This window comes from Ammospiza caudacuta, chromosome 4 (genome assembly GCF_027887145.1).
Source record: "Ammospiza caudacuta isolate bAmmCau1 chromosome 4, bAmmCau1.pri, whole genome shotgun sequence".
In the NCBI taxonomy this organism is placed as follows: Eukaryota; Metazoa; Chordata; class Aves; order Passeriformes; family Passerellidae; genus Ammospiza; species Ammospiza caudacuta.
Window position 1 is genome coordinate 57062757 of NC_080596.1, and position 21633 is coordinate 57084389.

Here is a 21633-nt window from a genome sequence, read left to right on the forward strand (position 1 = left end):
CAATGAGTAAAGTGTAAACTTAGGAGTTTTGTAAGAATGTGTAAAAAGCATGATACTATAATAAAAACAGGTCTGAAGCCTTCTGAAAATTGAGTATGTTGCTTTGTACTGTGACCATCTCAACTACAACACAAACCCAGCTCCTTCAGCTGTTCCTCATAAGACTTGTTCTCTCTCAAATCTGAAAATCATAGCCCTGTGGCTGGCACTTCCCTTTCTGCAGCTTATTTACATCACATAATTTTGCTGGTATGACAGACTCATTTTCTTCCGTGAAACCCTGTGCCCGCCCAGTGGTGGGGGATAGAAAAAGAGATCAGCAGGAGCAGGGGCTACTGTGCAGAGTACAGCCCTACAGACACCGCAGCTCCAGCGTCACTCGTGGCTCTCTCAGCCTTCCCAGCACCATGAGGGTCCTGGCAGCTGCCCTGGCTGTTCTGCTCCTCGTGGCCATCTGCTCCCTGGCTGAGGCTGATCCCAGCGTCCCCAGCAGCGCTGCACTTTACAAGCAGAACGGTAGGTTCTCTTTCCCCAGGAGAGAGCCCCATCCCCACTGATTAGACCCTCATGTCTATGGAGAGCTGGGAGCTGATGGGCATCACCAGTGCAGGGACTAAGCCTCAGAGATGGAGGTTTCCAGGAGGTGTTCCCAGAGGACACAGCATAGGTGATGGCAAATGCCCTGAGAGCCACAGGCAGAGCCTCTGCTGCAGTGTGGGGTCTCACTGGGCCCATCTCTCTTCCCTCACAGAAGACTCCACCTGCTGCTTCTCCTACATTTCCCGCCCCATTCCACGCAGGATGATCAGCTCTGCCTACGTGACCAGCAACACCTGCTCAAGGCCAGCTGTGGTGTAAGTACCCAGCACTGCTGGGGTCCAGGGTGCAGCAGCCAGGGCAGTGCCCCAAGGGTGTCCAAGGTTGTCCAGGATGGGGAAGGGCATGGACAGGGACAAACAGGTGCTAACAGCAGGACCTAGCAAAAGCACCCTGATGCCCTGGCTGAGTGCCTCAATACTGGTTTTCCCAACAGCCTGGTCACCAGGAGAGGAACGAAGGTGTGTGCTGATCCCAGTGCTCGCTGGGTGCAGGAATACCTGAAGGACATGGAGCTTCAGTAGTCACTCCTCCCTGCTGCTGCTCCTGGGCAGAGTGCTCAGCCCCCACCATGAGGACTGCAGTAAGAGTGCTTGAGCTGCATCCTTCTTCAAAAGGAAAATTTACTGCAATTGGCATACACTGGTTTAACTAAACTTTGCTTTTGCATAAATGCTTGAATAAAATGTTGGCTTGTCAAATCCTTTGGGTGTCTCTGAAGTCTCTGCTGGAACCCCAACATGACAGAAATGACAGACAAGATAGAACCACGTATTCCAAAATTACTCAGGAATACATATATACACTGTAATAATGAGACTAAAAGAAGCTCTATATCCTAAAATTGATGTGTAGAGCTGCACAAGATTTGGGCAAGGCTGATGGACTTCTTTCTGCATCATCAGTTTGCTGTACTTCAAAGCTCACTTCAACTGCTCTTCAATGCAATGTATAGTGCAATGCTTTTGACCACTTCTGCAATTCAGTCTCATAGCAACAGCTCCTAGGTAAATAACATTGAAAATCTCTGACTTAGGAAAAATGTGAAAGAGAAAACACAAGATTTTTATATTACTTTCAAGGCAAAAATTACACTCCAGTAAAAATCCTCCCTGGCTCATTGTTTTCACAAATCTCATTACAGTTTAGGCAATCTATTGGTTCTTACAAATACACCAACACTGGATTAAACACTGTGCATTTTCACAGCATCGTGGAGGTTTTTTTCCTTAATACAGCTTGACTTAATCCCCTCCTAAAAACGCCTGTTGACCACTGCACCCTTTGGCTGGCTCCTTGAAGAGGACACACTGAGGTAGGAGGTTGGCACCATCAGGACCAAGAGCTGCCCTCTGAGCACACACGACTGAGCCCAGAGCCATTCCACACTTCACCCCTGGAGAACAACCTGTGAAAAACGCCAATCACTTGTTTTTAAAATTTTAAAAGTTTAATAGTAATAAAATGGTTATAAAAATAGTAATATAATTAGAGTAATAAAAATTTGAACAATTGAGATTAGGACAATATGAGACAATTAGAACAAAGAGTTACAGACAGTCCAGGTATCTTTTCTGGACAAAATAAGCCTGAAAAAGGACACACGTTAACAGAGGATTAACCCTTTAAAACAATGGATTAACCCTTTAAAACAAAGGATTAACCCTTTAAAACCTGTTGCATATTCATACACCTCATACATGATGAATAAATTCCATTCAGACAAAGAATTCTGTCTGGTCAGGGTCAGCTTCTTCCCTTAATCCTGACGGTGTCTTCATGCCTGAGTGAGGCAGAAAGAAGTTTATTTCTTCTGATAAGAGAGCAATAAATTCTTTTTCTCTGAAAGATTTAGGTGTCCTGTGACTGCTATCTTGTGAGTCCTTTCTTTTAAAAAAGTATCTTATATAGCATAGTTTCTATTTTAACCTTATGTTACAACTTAAAACTATATTTAACACACTATTTAAGAAAATTAATACAGCATAACTTTCTAGCCTAACACATATAATATTCATTTTAATATTTACAAAAAGCCAATCATAAAATACGTATTTTTCACAAACCCAGACTAGGTGTTCCTGCATTTCACACAGCCCTCCTTCTGCCCACACCACCATCCATCCCTCTGTGCTGCCCCAAGTACAGGTGCTCTTCCCTGCCACCACCAAGGGGGAACCCGTTCCCATTCCTGCCTTCCATTTCTTGAGCTGCCTCTTTCTTTCTCTGTTTCTTGGATATTGTGTTAATATCTGAAAACTTTGTTTGATGAAAATAGCAGTGTTCAAACCCACTGTGTCCCCTTATTCCTGCACAGCTGACATCAACACTGAGTGTTGGATGGGAGACTAATCATAAAACGTGCCATATTCGGCATATTTTGTCAAGCAAGTGCTGAGGGGAATGAGAATTGAAAAATGTGTCTTTTATTATTGATTTTTTGCAAATATTAAAATGAATATTATATGTGTTATGTTAGAAAGCTATGCTGTATTAATTCTCTTAAGGAGTGTGTTAAATATAGTTTTAGGTTATAACAAAATGTGAAATAGAAACTGTGCTATGTAGGATACTTTTTTTTAAAGAAAGGACTTACAGAGATAGCAGCCACAGGACACCTAAATCTTTCAGAGAAAGAATTTGTTGTCCCTTTGTCATGAGAAACGAACTTCTTCCCGCCTCGCTCAGCTCTGAAGACGCCGTCAGGATTCAGAGGAAGAAATTGACACTGACCAGACAGAATGCTGTATTTGAATGGAATTTATGTATCATGTATGAGATGTATGAATATGCAACAGGCTATTGTTTTTAAGGGTTAATCCTCTGTTAACGTGTGTCCTTTTTCGGGCTTATGCTGCCCAGAAAAAGGTACCCGAACGTCCGTAACTCCTTGTTTCTATTGTCTCATATTGTCCTAATTCAAATCGTTCAAATTATTATTACTCTAATTATATCACTATTTTTATAACAATTTTATTACTATTAAACTTTAAAAAAATTTAAAAACAAGTGATTGGCGTTTCTCACAAAGAGAACAGCACGAAGTGCAACAGCCCACGCCTCACGCTCCCCAGACCCAAACCCCACTCTGGGTTCCCGGATTTCCGGCCTTTTCCCCGTTCGTCCAGCACCGACCTCCCGGCCCCGCAGGGCATCTCGGGAGTTGTAGTTCTCCGCGCGGCGCGACATGGCGGCTGTGCGGGCGCTGCCGGCCCTCGCCGCCGCGCTGCTCCTGGCTGCCGCCGGCCAGGCCAGCAAGTACTCCCGGGAGGCCAACGAGGGGCTGGCGGCCGCCGACGGCAAGCGGCGGGAGGCCGGGGAGTTCCGGGTGGTGAGGCTGAACCAGATCTGGGAGAAGGCGCAGCGGGTGAGTGGGGCGGCGCTCAGAGGGGGCTCCGAGATCGGGCCCGGCCGCTTCAGACCCTCCTTCCCCGTCAGGGAGATGGCGAGGAGCGGGCACCGGTGTGTGAGGAGACGCCGAGGCTGTCTGGCCCCGGCTCGGGACATCGGTGGCGTTTGTTCTGTTCTCGGGCACGGCTGTCCCCGAGCGTCACGCAGCGAGCGCTGCGCTCAGCCCCGCGGCGGCTGCTATGCCGGCGGCGGGAGCGGCCTCCTCCCGGCACGGGGATGGGTGTCCGAGCCCTGGGAGGTGCTCACCCGCCCTGGGTAACGGGATGTGTGCCCGAGCCCCGGGAGGTGTTCACCCGCCCTGGGTAATGCAGCAACTAAACCACATGGTTCCCGGGACAGAGATGTGTCCGAGCCCTAGGATGTGTGTCCGAGCCCCGGGAGGTGCTCACCTGCCCCCGGGTAATGCAGCAGCTAATCCACATGCCCAGGCAGTGCCAGAGAGAGGGAAGCCCCCCTGGTGCCGGGTAGGATCTGCGCTTGGCTCCCGGGCTCGCCGGTTGAAAGCTTTAGCCGTGCTGTTCAGGACTGGGATGCTCTCAGCTGTCTGAAGGTGGTGGGCTCGGTTCCTGCTCGGCACAGGGCAGAAGTTCACTGCGGGAGAAGAGGAAATCTCCACCCTGGTGGTTGTGTCTCCTACGTTCACGTCAAGTAATGTAGACAAATGCAAGAGGACCAGCAAATGGGTTTCACCGTTCCCAGATGAGAGCCTTAATTCTGACAGTGAGTCAAAACAGTACTTGAGTTTCTCTCACAGTGACTACAAAAGATGTTTAATTAAAGTGAAAATACAGTCAAATTATTTAATTACAGTGGAAATACTTGCTTATAACTAAGAAGAACAGCTGCAGTGGGAGGAGAAGAATGTACTGCAGATATCCCCTGAATATTGTGGACCATGGAAATCAGGGTGATGACTGGCAAAGGTTCAGTTCTTTCAGGCTATGAAATATAGTTAACATTCATTTTGGATCTTCTGTATTCTGAATAGCCTGAGCTATTGAATTGGAGGTAGGGCATCCCCAAATTCAGCCAAAAACTAGAACCCTGCTATACTGCTGCCTCCCAATGTGCTAAAAGATGGTATCACAATTACTCCTTACATCAATGGGAGACAGATGGAATGGGGCATAGGAAAGTGTGTTAATAAAACTCCAGCTGTTGAACTGACAGCTGAAAAAGAAACAACACTGAGACTGGAAATAATCTGTAATTATAGTAATGTCAGTTACATGTCACCTTTCCAATTACAGTCTTTTTTCATATCTGGCTCTTCTGAAATTAAAATTTGAGGTGCTTTACATCATCTGTGTTAAGATGCTAAAATATAAAATGGATTAACTTTGTCAGTAAGGAACTAAGGCTTAGTAAATTCTATATGTGTGAGCTGGATTTTAGAGATGCAGAACCTACTTGAACTAAATTTGCTACAATCTGAATTTCACTGTTGAGTACAACTGTCATCCAGCATGTGTTTTATAAAGTGATTTTTCAGTATGTCTGGGCAATATATAAAATAAGAGGAAAACTTTGGCTGTGTATTGCATTTGTATTTAAATACTATGTGTGTCAATGCAGACCTCTTTATTCCTTTATTTTGGTAGTGATAGAGAAACTACTGAAAACAGGGGACTTCTTTGTTTTTACATACAAGTCAGATACCACAATTTAGCATGGCAACACACAGCTGGAGGAGCAGTCCCTAAAAAAAGCCCCAAAATGTTACTTAGTGGGAGCAGGAGCTAAGCCAGACAAGAAGAAAGGCAAGCCAGACTTTCTTCTTGTTTCCCTGAGGATGAGTGGAAGGGAGTGCTTGATCTTTCTCCAGAATCTCTTTTCACAAAGAGTAAATTTGTAGTAAAGAGCTCTTTTCTCTCGGAGACAAGAGTGTAGGTAAGGGTGTTGCAGGTAATGATTGCAGCCAGGCCAACAGCAAATGATGCAATTGTTGTAATGTTCAACAAGTTTCCAGCACTCATTCCCAGAATTTCCAGGTACCTGTCTTGGATGTTAATGTCCAGGCAGCATAAGGAATGAGGAATAAGGAGTGAGTTTAAGGAGCTTGTTGCTTGGTTTAATCATTAAACTTAACTTTTCACCTCTGCTTCTAGTTAGTTATTCCAGCATGTGAGTGATGTTAGTAAAGTGATGAGGAGTCTTACCACTGACATTTTTTACCTGGCGTACTCAGGGTCCAACATGGGATAACCTTAAAGGAAGTAGTTCTTGAACTGAATACTTTAAATTATGTATGCACTCTGTTTTGCATTAATAGGACAGGCAAGGGGCTTCCAAATGGTTTCAAAGGATTTATAATGCTTACAAGGACAGTTACTTTAGTTTCCTACTAAAATTATGATGAGAATTAGAAAAATATTGCTCTAATTGGGAGAAATTTGAATAGAATCTTGTTTTCTCTTAAGGAATAGTGGACTTAATGTAGCTCCTTAGTATTTATTAAGACTTTAACATGTTTGATTGATTATGTCTCCAGACTTTATGTTTAGAAGTTCTGATATTCTCTTCTATAACATCTAGAAAAGAGAAAGCTGTACATGTTTATGGGATTGCACTAACTGCAGAGGGGCTCTAACATAAAATGCACTGTAGAATCTTTTACACAGTAGTGTGTTTCTGATGACAAGGTCCCACATAAAAGATTTTATTATATTTGCAGTACTTAGGAGCTAATTACTTCTTATCTAATTATGCATGGCTATTTATTCCTGTATTTCCTCAGCCCAACTACATGTGATGTCCATGCTACTTGAATGCTGACTAATATTAGAGTAACTAAATAAGTACCAAGATATTTGGCCATTCCCTTCACAATTTGTAGCAAACCTCTGACTCAGTCTTGAAGCTTCAGAGCACAATTCTTGCTGAGGAAAATGATTCTTGGTGCCACTGCAGCAGTGACACTTCGGCTGTCCAGGTCATCCTGCACCAGAAAAGTAAATAAGTACATGATTAAGGTTTTTCTTTTACTCAGCACATCCTAAGAACCATAAATAAAGTGGTTCCTTCTAAGTGCTTTGTTTCTGTAAAGCAGTTCCCCAAAAGTAGATGGTAAAGGTCACAACAGGGACACTCTTTTGCTTTAGTATTAGAGGGATCAGAAGTTTTAATGTGTTCTGGAAGCGTTATATTTCCTGTGATTCTAGATTTTAGTAATTTCAGTAAGCCAAGTGCAAAATGCAGAGAAAATATAGTTTAAAAATCAAACAAGATGGCAATGGCACAAGATTAATTAATAGGACAGCCTATGATGGAAACATAAACAATAATGTGGATAGTTTCCTGAGTTCTTGTCAATAGGAAGCGCATTAGTTTAATTACACTTTTCCTAGTTACTTTAAAATAACCTAGTGACACACAAAGGAACGGGTGAATCTTTTCAGTATCATTCAGATGTTTAAAAACAATACTGAGTTCTGAGTTTGTGTTTACCAAACATACTCCTTCCTCACTGAAAATGATAATTTTTATAATCTGTAAGCTGGTTTTAATGATAAAATAGATAAACTTGTGCTAGGACTGATGAGCCCAGGTGGTTTCCAGCTGGATCTGAGCTCCCAGGAGCTGGGCACACAGTAGTTGGAGGGGTTTTATCTCCTCTCCTCTCTGGGCTTCTCCTCACCTCACCTTCTGGTTTTTGACCACATAGACACAAAAAAAAAGTGGTTCTGAAGTATTAAGATGGTTTGTTACATTTATTTGTTTTAAATTGAGTAACTAAGGTGACTAAAATCTGGAAGTTCAGGATCAACTCACAGCAGTGCTGATTAGCCAGCCACATATTAGTCATTGTTCCTGTTTTCCCTGTAGCTCACAAAATTTCAATTAGTCCATATTTTTCCTGTTTTCTCTGTAGCTCACAAAATTTCAAGCTGACCTAGCATTCGTGTAAACTAATTTTTTTTCTATCTTCAGCCTCAGTGTTATACCTTTTTTTTTTTTTTTAATATGTTAGACAGGAATACCTGTAGGTTTTGTATGTTTTAATGCACATAAACTGTGTTAAGAAATTATTTGAGAATTTCTTTTTTCATTTTAATCATAGTAAATATTGCTGATGAAGTGGCTGTCTGACCTGCAAGGCCATCCTCAGTGACCTGGGGGACTGAAAAACTGTACTAACCAATAAAGTTTTCCAACTCACTATAACTGTATGGTTGGAAGATGGTCCACAAGAAAGGACACGTGATGGCAATGGCATGTTCTTTGAGAAGAATTGTTGTGCCATGCTGGTTGTTATCTGTCTGTACTGGTTCCTGAGGTAGCTCTGAAGCAAAAGGGGACTCCACATAACTAAATACAAACCCACTTAACTAAATACAAACCCACATAACTAAATACAAACCTTTCTGTGTTCTCGTCAGCTCCATCTCTCTGCTGTGAAACTGGCAGAGTTGCATAGTGATCTAAAAATACAAGAAAAGGATGAGCTGAGCTGGAAAAAACTGAAAGCTGAAGGGCTGGATGAAGATGGAGAGAAGGAAGCCAAGCTCAGACGGAACTTAAATGGTAAGGGCTGTCTTGGAAAGGAGGAGTTTAAACTTTGCATCACACACACACATGGTTAGACACTTGTGTTTATTACATAACAGGTTGTCTTGGACACTAAGCACACAAGTTCTCTGCAGGTCAGTAGGGAGCTGCAGGAGCCTAACTGAGTGCTTTACTCCCAATAATTCCAGACGAGGTCATTGAACCTGGGACCACTGTCTTGAGCTGTTTGTTCGCTGTTCCTCCATGAGCTGCAAAGTCCAGCTCTGAAAGTCACAGATGTAGCCCATCTCTCACCTTCCATACATCCATAGTTGGTTCTCATGTTTCTGTATCTTCTATTCCCTTGCAGTCATTATGACTAAATATGGAATGAATGGAAAGAAGGACTCTCAGCTAGTTGATACCAACTATATTAAAGATGGCACAGAAAGTGACATACTAGATGATCCAAGACTGGAGAAATTATGGAGCAAGGTGAGTAAGATTTCCAGGAACTGGAGTGTAGGAAGTCAGTATTTCTTCATTGAACTCTTAGCTGTGTCTTCTGTGAGCATTCAGACTTGGAAATTAATGGCTTTACTACTCTTTTGTTAAGTACTGACCAAGCTGCCTTGCTCTGTAGCTCACATCTTCATGCCCTGTATCCAGACCATCCAGCTGTGGCAGGTTGTCTTTGGCAATTAAAACACCCAGTTAATCTGAAAGGTGGAGCCTGGGTCCTCACATTTCCCTGAACTCATGGCTTCCTTTAGTGTGACTGTCACACTGTGTGGTAGTATATCTATGGTGTTTTTCTCAGTTTTCTTCTTGTTGTTTGTGGATATTTTTTAAAATATATATTTAAAATAGAACCATTTTGTAGACTGTCTAAAGTGAAATGTATTGTGGGGAAGGGTTTTAAATAAGGGCTTTCTCAACCTAGTATTCAACTGAAAATTTCTAGGATTTGCATTCATGCATAAAAAGTGGAAGATGTACTGTCAAATTTGGGCAGTTAAAACTGGCAAAGTCATAATCTTCAGCAATTAAATAATTCAAATTTTAAGAAGCAACTAGTCAGGTAAATCTAAAGAATTCTCCCATGAGTGTAGTGCAGTGATAGAAAAGCAGAAAAAAAGATTTGCTGAATATTTAAATGTTACTGTAACTAGGTACAGCTTTGGCAAGGAACATGTTGTCCTGTGCTTTGGGGAACAGTAAAGTGCAATAGGAGAAATATTCCCTGAGCCAAAAAAAACAAAAGGGGTCTGGATAGGTTTCAAAAATATTCACTTTTGATCAGGCATTGCAGCAAGTATCCCCCCAGATTTGTGAGTAGTGCCCCAGCTGTGTGAGCAGTGCTTCTTAAATGGTTAGAGAGCAAGTGCACAGCAGTGATAAAATCTTCACATGCCAGTAGAGTAAGATGCAGTAAAGACTGTGTTTAATATCCGACTGCATCCCTCATGCAAATGGTTCCCTTACAGTTGTCTGTGGAGCTCCATGGCCCTTATTTCTGTATTAAATTGTTTCCCATGGAATAGAAATGCCAGACACTTTTCACTGGGTAATCCATAGCAAGTCCACCTTTATAAGTCTGAAGCAAACTTCTTTTGACATGATTAAAGAGATCTCATCCATCAACATCTAAATCCTGACCACATACAAATATTAAGAGAATTAAAAGATCTAAAGAAAAGCTGCATTTAATAATTTTCTAAATGTGGTGAGGAGTGGGAAGACATTTTGGCAGTTGAGGGCACTTAAAGCACTTGGCCTGGAAAGCATAATGAACTCATGTTTCTTTCAGGCCAAGACCTCTGGGAAGTTCTCTGATGAGGAGCTGGATAAGCTTTGGCGAGAATTTAAGCATCACAAAGAAAAGATCCGTGAATACAATATTCTGCTGGAGACTGTGAGCAGAACAGAAGGTGCCTGGACATTTCTCTGATGTTTCAAGATCAGTACATCTCTTTTCTCTGCCCATTGTTTCCATCACTTCCAAATTTCTTTGAAACTCCTCACATTTCTGTCAGAACCACTTGCAGATGCTGGCATTTTCAGATACCTCCTGGGTTTAGTTCTGCATTAGCTGCCAAAATTCTTGCCAGCTAATGAAACTATTGCCATTTCAGTTTTCTGATTCTGCCTTCATTTCATGCAGGGAAAATGCCATCAGATTAGCAATGATGGCCATTGTAGTTTTACAGGAAATTAGGCAGCAAGCATAAATCCACTGCTGCAAAACGCAATTCTAAAGTCTGCAGAAAATACGTGTTTTGTCTCACCAGCTGTATTTGCACTCAACTGAAATCCTAAGAACTTAGCACTTTTTTATTCACCTCAGATTTGGGGGATTATTTGGAGTTTTTGAGCTATCAAGATTTGGCCCACAGTCAATAATACTTACCGTTCTTCAACAGATATCCACAAGAATGTTATCAATCCATCTGAGGAGAACCTGGTGAAAGAGGAAATCTTGCACAACAAGCACAGAGAGCTCAAGGAGAAGTTAAGGAGCATCAATCAGGGCTTTGAACGTTTGCGTAAAGTCAGTCACCAGGGATATGACACAACCAGTGGTATGATACAGCAGGGTTTGTGCTTCTTTGGGATTCATTTCATTTTTTAAAAGTTAAAATCAGTGGGCAAGGGCATAGTCACAGTATCACAGTGTGTTGTGTGCCACAGTGGGCTGAAGATATAGAGTCAGCCAGTCCTGTTTAGCACCAAACACTGGATGCCTAATGAAAGGATACAGTCATTGTGTTAAGAGGATAATTTTGTCCTCCATGAGAAGGGATATTGCCCCCGGAGGGCAAGTAAATGAGACAACATGCAGGACAAGCAATGCCTTTATCCAGTTCCTCGGGTTTGGGGTTTTTTGCTTTTAAAAACCTACTTGTTTTACCTAGTACTAGTATCTGGTTTTATCCAGTACTTGGGTACTTCTCCCAAGTACTCAGTTTCATCTAAATTAGATCTATTAGAAATGCAGTGCTTAATGTCTCTGTTCTTAATTTAATAACTATATGTATGTGAGAAAGCATCTCTTCATCTTTCATAGAAGTTGAGCATTAAAACCATTGTGTCCACATTTTAATTTTGTTATGTGTGTTTGTTTAGAATTTGAAGAACCAAGAGTGATTGATTTGTGGGACATGGCCAAATCAGCTAATTTCACTGAGAAAGAGCTTGAATCTTTTCGAGTAAGTAGAATTCCAGTGACTTCTCTTGCAGAAAGATATTTTGCCACATAAAGAAACGCTTGATGTTACTCTGATTGCAGCCACTTCTGTATTACCCTCCAGACACCATAAAAAAGGTCATACTGCCTTTTTAATTCTTCAAATTTATAGACATGTGTGTAACTAATCATATGCTGGTTCTGTTATAATCAGCAGAATGAACATTCTGAATCCTCTCAAAACAACTGTTGCATATTTTGAATCTTTGAAAGATCAGGCCCTGCTTCTTTGTTGCCAAGGCACCAGATTTACCCCTCTTACCAATGTCTTAATTATGTCTTTGGGAGGCACTGTAATCTGTATACCCAGCAATTTCCCTCTCGTGCCCATCTCTGTACTGCTAACTTCCCATGTTGGAGCTGTGTTGAGCTGACACAAAACTATTGTGGTTAAGACTGTTTTTCAATGAAATAATGTAGAACTTCATTCCTGTGCAGTTCATGCCACTTTTATTCAATTCAAGTTGTATAAAGAAAAGATTTTTTTTTTTTTTTATCTGACTCTCTCTGTTTATCAGATTTCAAAAAGAGGCTTTTCTAAAAATCTGTCTCTCTCCCCTCATTCTGCTGTTCTTATGCTTAAATTTTTGCTTGGTGTTCACTGCTCTCATCTTGTAGCACCTCACAGCCACCCACAGTCTCCTTTTGAGGACTCTGCAGTGGGTCATTTTCAGCACTGCTTTCAAAATCAGCAGTCTGGTGGTGATGGTAATGGATTGTCCAGACACTTTTTAAGAAGCAGGGAACTGAAAAAGCTTTCTCTGCCTGACTTAGTAGAGTATCATTAAGAGTGTCTTGGCAAGAGAAAGGAAGACTTGGAAAGAAACTCCTCTGAAGCTGTGTGTGTCTGTTATCTTAGGAGGAGCTGAAACATTTTGAAGCAAAGATTGAAAAGCACTATCATTACCAGAAACAATTAGAGATTTCACACCAGAAACTGAAGCATGTAGAGGAAACTGGAGACAAGGATCATCTGAACAGAAACAAAGAGAAATATGCCATGCTGCAAGAAAAGACAAAAGAGCTAGGATATAAGGTCTGTATAAATGCAGTGTTACATACATGTTGAAAGTTTAACTCAATAGCAGAGGGGAAGCAGATTATCCAGTGCTGATTTTTCATGCAAGCTAAATGACTTCCAGAAGGGGAGTTCAAGACACATCTGTTCTCCATGTTTAGTACACCATACACATAATTGTTCTTACAGACTTAAAAAGGCCTGAAATCTTCCTGCTCTCTGCTCTTTCTGTTGTTACAAATATTTGTGGCAAAGTCTGAATATATTACTCTATTGATAATTTATTGTCTTCCTGATTTTTTTGTGTGTGTTTTCTTTTCCTGATAGGTAAAGAAGCACTTGCAAGACTTATCCAGCAGAATCTCTCAAGGTCTCCAACACAATGAGCTATAAGAATTTGTCCTGCTTCATGGGATCAGTCTGTTAACACAAAGCAATTAGTGTGGTTTTTTGAGCAGGGCTTACCAAGGAGTCCTTCTGAAATAGTAAGGATTGAACAGATGTGTGGTGTAAGAATTTTTTTTGCCTACTTTATTACAAATTTTGTATTTGCACTGTAAAATTAAATGATTAAATATTAAGGTTTCACATCTTGGATCATAAGAATCTTACTTCTGAATCAAGTAGCAGCCTTTGAAATAATCAGTTTTGTCAAAAGGAAACAAATATGCAAAAATCAAAGGATTCCTGCTAGTAAAAAAATACTAATCTTATAGTCAGGTAAGGTATTCTGATCAATGAAAGCAAACACTGAGGTACAGGAAGGTTAAACAGGGGCCAGAAAAAGTCTTTATTTCAATCCTTGGCCTATTACATTTCCAACTTAAGTTTACAAAAATATTTTTACTGACTTTGAGCAGTGGCTCAGAGCTGGACTGCTGCACGTATATGAATCTTTCATGTGAGAGGGGGAGGAAGGGTAATGAGGGAACAAGTACTGAGGTCAATTTGCACAGTTTAGTTATTGACTAATGTGTGTGTACAATTATCTTGTTCGTGGTTGCTTTGGTTTTGCTACACTTGGTCATTAAAAAATCAAAACAAGATACTGGTGAGTCTTTTTCTTTTCACCTTCCCTTTCATAAAGTGAGAAGTAACCAGACCTGTTTTTTGAGCATGTTGCTAGTTCCTGTAATGTTCATTCACACATCAGTTTTTAAGAGAGGATGGATAGTTTTGCACCACAAGGATGTGTTTCTATGTTCTGAATAGGCAGAAAGATTTCTAAAGCAGCTTATCTCTGAGTGTATATTTCAGTTCAATCTCCAGTAAAGATTATTATCACTTCTTCTTTCAAGACCAAATTTTTCTGGTCAGAACTTTGGCACACATCAGGCACTTGGATTGAAATTGTCTATAATAACAATGCTGACCCTTTATTTCAAATGCAAGTTTCGAATTAAACTGTTCCAGGAGCGAGGCCAAGGCCAAGGTCCGGTGTGGGTGAATCATTACAGCTTGGTTGGGGAGCTCTGTCCCTCACAGATGGCAGTGCTGAGGTGTCTGATCAGGCAGCTGTCCTCAAGCCCTGCTCTGCCTGCCTGTTCCGTGAGGAATACTGAAGAGACCCATTCAGTCAGAATAGGCCACTCATCCTGGGTCATCATGGCTTAAAAGTAACGTGATTTTTTTTTACTTAAAAACTGTATCTTCATGTGCAAAAGATCTGAACCAAAACTCTGGTAGCAGTCTTACTTTGAGATTTTCTTTGAAGATAGAATCTTTTTCTTTTTTTTACTTTGAAGATAGAATCTTTTTTTTACTTTTTGAATTTAATGTAAGCTTAGAATTATTTATATTGCAGAGAATCGTTGTCCATCACAATAAGAAGCCACCACTAATATTAGCAATCTCCTTAGACAGCTCTGTTCATGTAGTTTAGGTATACCTTTGGTTGGCAAACTAAAAAATGTAAATCCAAAAATAGTTACAAGCCATTTATGAGAAAACTGCTTTGTTTTTTTTTTTTTTCAAATGCTACACACTTATTTCTTCTCCAGACTATGGCTTTAAGGGTCATATCAGAGAGTAGCTGTATTATCTTTCATGTTTGTCTACATCAATTCCCTGTGAATGCAGAACAGAAATGTAATCTGTATTATGTTAGAAAGCAGAGACTTCACTGTGTTCTTCAGTGCCCCCTTTGGCAGGGTGGGCACCAAATCTGTGAGCTGCAGGTCAGTTTGGTGGCTGTGGCCTGGGTGTGGGGGGTCCCACAGCAATGGCCCTGGGTGAAGAATTTGGACACATGCAGAGGAGAGGAGCTACACAAAGCACTGAGGCACTGCTGCTGGGCAGTCCTGGCAGGGTGGTGGGGGATGGAGCAGCTTTCCCAGGGCACAGAGTTCAGGTCCTGCTGCTGGGGGAGCTGTGCTGCCCCTGGGAAAGCAAAATATCCCAGCCTGCACTGAAGGCAGGCACAGCAGCTGTGTGCTCCACACAGGAGGGCACAGCACGAAGCTGGGTTTCATTCCAGTGTCTACCTGAAGTAGAATATGCTTATCCAAGAATTTCTGAGGATGTCTGGAACAGCAGAAGGTGCTGTATTCATGGAGTGAATAACCAGGGTCGGATCAGTTACTGAACAAGTGCAGAGGTGTTGCAGCAGAGGCTTTAAAGAGGCAGTGGCTGTGCTGTGTCTTTACCTACAACACCATGACAGTAAGGTTCAAAGGCTCAAAGGCCAGGTGGGCTCAAGCAGAGAGAATGCTTGGCAGGTGCTGCAAAGTACAAGAGGCTGACAAAATACTTATATGTCACAGTAATGTAAAACTGGGAACAAGTCACAGCTCATCAGAGGCAAAGGTTGGAGAGTGGGGTCAGCAGAGTCACCTCACTTCAGTTACAGAGCAGAGCTGTTAATGAGTCTGAGCACACAAACCTAGAGGAGAACAAAGCAAAAAGGCTGTTGCTGCCCTGCACCCAGCTTCCCATTGGAATAGTCTGTGGCTGAGTTAGAGTGCAACAGCATAAGGGAAAGCATGAGCAATAGTCTGTTCCTGTCAAGGTTCCTCAGGGCTTTCCCTGCCTTTTAAGATTTGGGACAGGCTAGGGGGGTGCAAAGTCTGATTCCACTGTAGTTTCTATGGTCTGCACCTCACATGCATCAATGTATTACTGTATTTGCAGGGACCCCTGTGGCAGGGAGGAATGATGAATCTGACTCCATGTTCTCAGAAGGCTAATTTATTACTTTAAAATACTATATTATATTAAAGAATACTATACTAAACTATACTAAAGAATACAGAAAGGATACTTACTGAATGCTAAAAAGATAATAATGAAAACTCATGACTCTCTCCAGACTCTCAACACAACTTGGCCTCAGTTGGCCAAAGAGTCAAAACAACTCACACCAGAATCCAATGAAACAATCACCTGTGGGTAAACAATCTCCAAATACATTCCACATGAGAAAAACACAAGAGAAGCAAATGAGATAAGAATTATTTTCTTTTTCTCTGAGGCTTCTCAGCTTCCCAGGGGAAAAATCCTGGGCAAAGGGATTTTTTCCGGGAATGTGAATGCTACAATGTATCTACAATTCAGTTATTGTTGCAGTTTTAGTCCTCCAAACACTGTTCATATGGTCAAAATAACAAGAGTGGGTAGTGTTTGAGATATTAAAGATTAAAAAATAACTTGAGTCACCACTCCTGTGTTTCTCTAAATAGCAACAAAAAATCAGAGCCAAGAAAAAAGGTATAAATGAGATATACCTGCAGTCCTGTACCCTGTAAGAGGTGAATAATGGAGTTCATAGATCACATGGAAAAGGCATCTGAAAAGCAAAGAAAACTTTTATACAACGGTTGAATCTTCTCTTCCTTAATAGGTTTTCTAGCTGATCCTTCTGTAATTTTTCAAATTAACAAGTTTTTAAACCACTCTGAGAAACAATTTGAAATACAAAAGGGGGAGCAAAAAAAGGAGAAAAGAGCTGCATTTCTTAGGAAAAAAAAAATCAGACCATTTAATATTCTATAGTCAGTCAAATTCTGCCCTGAAAAGAACCTCAATTTAAGTAAACATGTCAGTGACTTCATGGACAGATTTTATTTGTTAAAAAGGGGGGTGGAAATGTGAGGGAAATAAATACATAAGGCATTAAATGCAACAAAAATAACCAAGCCTTTCTTAAAAAAAGCCCATCCTACACGTTGGTACAGCAGCTCAGGTGGCATCATTCTACCAAGACAAATAAGGAACAGCACTGTAGCAGATTTATTGTGCAATAATTTCCCCTCTCCCCTCCCATGGCATCCTCATGAATGATAGATCTGGCAATAGCAGGAATATTTAAATTTACCAAGTAGAGATCATTTACATTTTGTCAGGTGAAGTGGCATCTGCCTTTTCAGATCCCGTTTCTGCAGGTGGGGATCCCTGTGCTCAGGAGCTGGTGGGATCCTTGCCTGGGCTTTCCTGCTTGCTGTGTCCAGCTCTCCCTGTGGAGTTCCCTCAAGATAGGCTTAATGCAGATTAAGGTAGAAAGCAAGGGACAGAGAAACCACCTGAGCTTCCAGAATGTGCTGCCTCAACAGCTGATCTTGGCTGAGCATTTCACAGTAAGTACTACACAGGAAGTTCTAAAATATATCTTAAATATATTTTTTCATTCCATAGCATTTAATGAGAATAGAAGAAATAAAGTAATTTAAGTCAATAAATGGAATAGATTGTTGCATTCAATACAAACAGACCTACCTCTGTAACTGAGAGCTGGGTGCTGCATTTTCTGGATGCATTATGTTCTTTTAAAAAGTGCTGCTAAATACCACAACCAACATTTCCAAACAGATCACACAGTTAACGTGTATTTCAGTGTATTCACCTAGTGCCTATTGGGAAGCAGGATATTCATCTGCAAAAAAGGACTGCATGGAATTCTTTTACTGGTATCTACAGGCATAAAATGGAAGCACTCATAAAGTCTGTCCAGTAGAGCCAAAATAAATTCATAAGCTTTCCTCCACAATAAATATTTCAAGTTGAGCCATATTATTACTTCAACAATTGCAACCCAAGTGCTTTTATCAAAAGCCTTTAAAGCACTCTCATATCCAAATGTTCAAATGTTATATTATCCCACCACTCAACAAAAGAGCACTCTCCTAAATCAGAAACAGTACACAGATAGTAATGCTTAATATGTGAACTTTGTTCCTTCACTGCTGCAGTAACTTATCACAAAAGCTTGCCATTTTAATAAAACTAACCATTTCAGTCTCCAAGTTTGCCTCTCAATAACTTGTCTACTGTAATTTAAAACTGACACTTTCTATAGGCAAAGTGAGTGTTGAATCACTTTGAAATAAACCTCCTTCTAAAATAAAATGCTGTTTAATGTTCTACAGTTGTAATTTTCCAAGCACTTTAAAGAGAGAAGGGAGCTACACTATTTGAAGTATAAACACACTGAGAACGGGAAACTCCCATATGAAAACCAATCATTTACAATACCTGGCATTGGGTTCTTTAGTCCAAAATTCAAATTTCAGTTTCTAATTCAAGAAGACATCTGAACCAAAACCATTAACTAAATGGTCCTTCAGTGGGGAAAAAGTTCATTTTCCACCATTTAAGACCCAAGTTCTGGGTCTGGGATGGATGTGTCTTAAAGAATGTTTGCATTAGACTCAGTTTGCTGGTGTCACTAAAGCCTTGCCACCAATCAGGCCTTGCACAAATTGACCCTCATTTTTTGTAGAACTGCAAAACAAAGTTTTTATTCATGATTATTAATTCAGGATGAGAACATGATTTTCCAGAGACGTTCTTAGGAATTGTTTTCCTTCTCATTTTAATGCCACATGTACAAAGAGCTGTACAAAAACTTTTGAAAGACCCAAACAGCCAATGTAACCAAATAGGACAGTCAGAATTCCAGATCAAAGTGCTGTCACAGTATGTGTCTGGGATTACAGAAGGAACAGGAGTTTAGCCACAAGCATACCATGAAAAAAACATGAATTTTCATCAGCCCCTTCCAACCTAGGAACAGAGCAACTCACCCTGTTCAGCTTTGACCACTTACAGCAGAGACACAGCAGGGTGCAGTTAGTTTGGCATCTTCACATGGACAGTGTTGCTGCTTGGCCACCAGGTTTCTGTTATCCATTCATTCTGTTTCTCCCTGCAGTACTCAGGGCAAGCTCTGTGCTGATGGACAGAGGGACAGGGCTGCCATCACAGGCCACGCTGCAGATGTGGCCAGCTGCAGGCTGAAACTGGCACCTTGACAATTCCCCAGACAGAGCAACAATGAGAGGCTCTAAGCTGGTTAAATGTTCCCATTGTATTTGCTGCCTGCAGGGCTCCAAAGCAGCACAGCCAGGGCTGTCACCGCCGTCACTGCAGGAGAAGCATTTCACAGCTATCACTTCTGGCCACTTCTGGTCACTACTGTCATAGGTCTGTGATTCACCATAGAAAGCACAGAGACAGCAAATCCAAGATCAGGTCCTGGGCTTTCAGCAGACCTGATCCATCTGTACCAAACACCCCAGCCACTGTAAATGACACTGGTGCATTTACAGAACTCAGAATTAGGAGCACTCTCCTTTCAGATCTCCTTTCAGTTCTCTCTGTTTCACAGCACTTGGCTCTTTACACACACACATCTTGTTGTGCTGCCCTCCTACCAGTGCTGCCAAAGGACAGCTGCTGCTTTCTGGTTCTCTGCTGACACCTACCTACTTCATCACATTCCCAGGAAGACACTTTCCTGTGCTTCCCAATTTGTGTCCGGTACTGCTGACTGTCAGCATCAAAAGGACAGAGTGTTACAGCAGGCCATGGGGTACATCCTCCAAATGTGGCAGAGACATGGGGGAAGATGGATCTGAGTGATTCATTACATAACAAAACTCCAGTATCCAAAGAGCAGGTTCCTTTCTGAACATCTAATCAGCTCTATTTTCTGTATATGGACTATCCATAAATTGCCAGCTCAGCCCACAGATGAGCAAAATTTAACTTATACAATAGCAGATGCTAGGGGTTTTTTATTTATTTATTTTTCTTTTTAAGGATTTCACAACCATATAATGTAGAGAAAAATTACTGTCATGCTAAATCTGCTTTCTGATCCCACCCCCCCTACTGCATATTCCTCAAATAAGTTGACACGTATTATTTCAGTAAAATGGTGATGTTACATACGCCTCTGTGTACACAGTGGGATCATAAATTTGAATTATTTCTAGATGCCCTGATGCAGGAGAGCATTTGAAAGTATATAAGTTTTAAAGTTCACTCACCCTCAAGTTTTTACTAAATTCAAAGTTCACATGTCAGCTGCACTTTCCTAAACCTGCTCACTGTCTTACAAAGCTATTCCTTGTGTCAGAATCCAGGTGAAGATTACAGTTACTTTCCTGTCACTTATATCCCAGCCTTTCAGAGAAAATTGATAGCTGATTTATCAATAACCAACTCATATTACTCAGAGTGAGGCTACTCTGAAACCTGTCATCTTTGGGATGAGATGGGATGGGATGGGAGAAGAGAAAGAGAAAGAGAAAGAGAAAGAGAAAGAGAAAGAGAAAGAGAAAGAGAAAGAGAAAGAGAAGAGAAAGAGAAAGAGAAAGAGAAAGAGAAAGAGAAAGAGAAAGAGAAAGAGAAAGAGAAAGAGAAAGAGAAAGAGAAAGAGAAGAAAGAGAAAAAAGAGAAAGAGAAAGAGAAAGAGAAAGAGAAAGAGAAAGAGAAAGAGAAAGAGAAAGAGAAAGAGAAAGAGAAAGAGAAAGAGAAAGAGAAAGAGAAAGAGAAAGTATTAGGAAGAGGAAGAGGAAGAAGAAGAGAGAAGAGAAGAGAAGAGAAGAGAAGAGAAGAGAAGAGAAGAGAAGAGAAGAGAAGAGAAGAGAAGAGAAGAGAAGAGAAGAGAAGAGAAGAGAAGAGAAGAGAAGAGAAGAGAAGAGAAGAGAAGAGAAGAGAAGAGAAGAGAAGAGAAGAGAAGAGAGAAGACAAGACAAGACAAGACAAATATTTTAATTGGGAGGGAGCAGTATCAACCAACTAATCCCCCTGCCTGACCAATTCAGGGCTGACCAAAAGTTAAAGCATGTTATTTAGGGTATTTTCTTAATGCTTCTTAAGCACTGCCAGGCTTGGGACAAGAATCACCTCTCTGGGAAGCCTATTCCAGTGTTTGACCAGCCTTTTGGTAAAGAAATGCTTCCCAAAGTCCAATCTAAATCTTCCATGGTGCAGTTTTGCACCATTCCTGCACATCCTATCTCTGGATACCAGCAAGAAGAGCTCAACACCTTCTTCTCTGCTTCCCCTTAGGAAGCTGCAGAGAGCAATGAGGTCACCCCTCACCCTCTTTTGCTCCAAATAACACAAACCCAGAGCACTCAGCCTCCCCTCAGAGCACTCCCAGACCTTTCACCAGTTTTGTTGTTCTCTGGACACACTCAGGGACCTGCCTTTGCTTCTTAAATTGTGAGGCCAAGCAAACATCACTCAAGATAAGGCTGTAACAAAGCTGAGCACACATTCACCTCTTTTGCCCAGCTGTCTGTGCTGTGTTTGATGCAGATCTGCTCCCTACAAAAATTCCCTTTAATTACTTTTAACTCTCCCAGCCTTACTCTGCTTTGCTTGTTCTAATTGCTGTATGAGATTAAATTAACATTTCCTGTCAACTTAGATTGTAAACATTGTTTGTATGACTGGTCAAATGAGAGCTGAGGATCTTCCCAAAGAAAAGGTGACATAAAAATGTAGCAGCATTGTCATCTTAAAAAAAATCCTCATAATTTTAACAATAACTCATAAAATACTGTGTCTTTTTCCTGTGGTGATTGTACCAAGTATGTGTCTTATTCTAGACAAACTAGAAGAGAAACTTACCAAGGGCTGCATG

General features: G+C 41.2%; 2 protein-coding genes across 3 annotated transcripts; both read left to right on the plus strand.

Moving 5' to 3' along the window:
- Positions 1 to 281: 281 nt before the first annotated feature.
- On the plus strand, positions 282 to 1298 carry LOC131556650 (C-C motif chemokine 3-like). The gene is made up of 3 exons (XM_058803419.1): positions 282 to 516; positions 752 to 854; positions 1034 to 1298. Exons 1-3 carry the CDS (start codon positions 408 to 410, stop codon positions 1119 to 1121), a joined length of 300 nt encoding a protein of 99 aa, XP_058659402.1. The 5' UTR covers positions 282 to 407; the 3' UTR covers positions 1122 to 1298.
- Positions 1299 to 3774: 2476 nt separating this feature from the next.
- Positions 3775 to 13789, plus strand: LRPAP1 (LDL receptor related protein associated protein 1). Of its 2 annotated transcripts, XM_058803417.1 has the most exons (8): positions 3775 to 3964; positions 8388 to 8532; positions 8867 to 8991; positions 10307 to 10427; positions 10920 to 11078; positions 11623 to 11705; positions 12603 to 12779; positions 13089 to 13789. In XM_058803417.1, exons 1-8 carry the CDS (start codon positions 3785 to 3787, stop codon positions 13152 to 13154), a joined length of 1056 nt encoding a protein of 351 aa, XP_058659400.1. In that variant the 5' UTR covers positions 3775 to 3784; the 3' UTR covers positions 13155 to 13789. The 2 variants fall into 2 exon arrangements, with proteins under 2 accessions (XP_058659400.1, XP_058659401.1); XM_058803418.1 differs by lacking the exon at positions 12603 to 12779.
- Positions 13790 to 21633: the final 7844 nt, after the last annotated feature.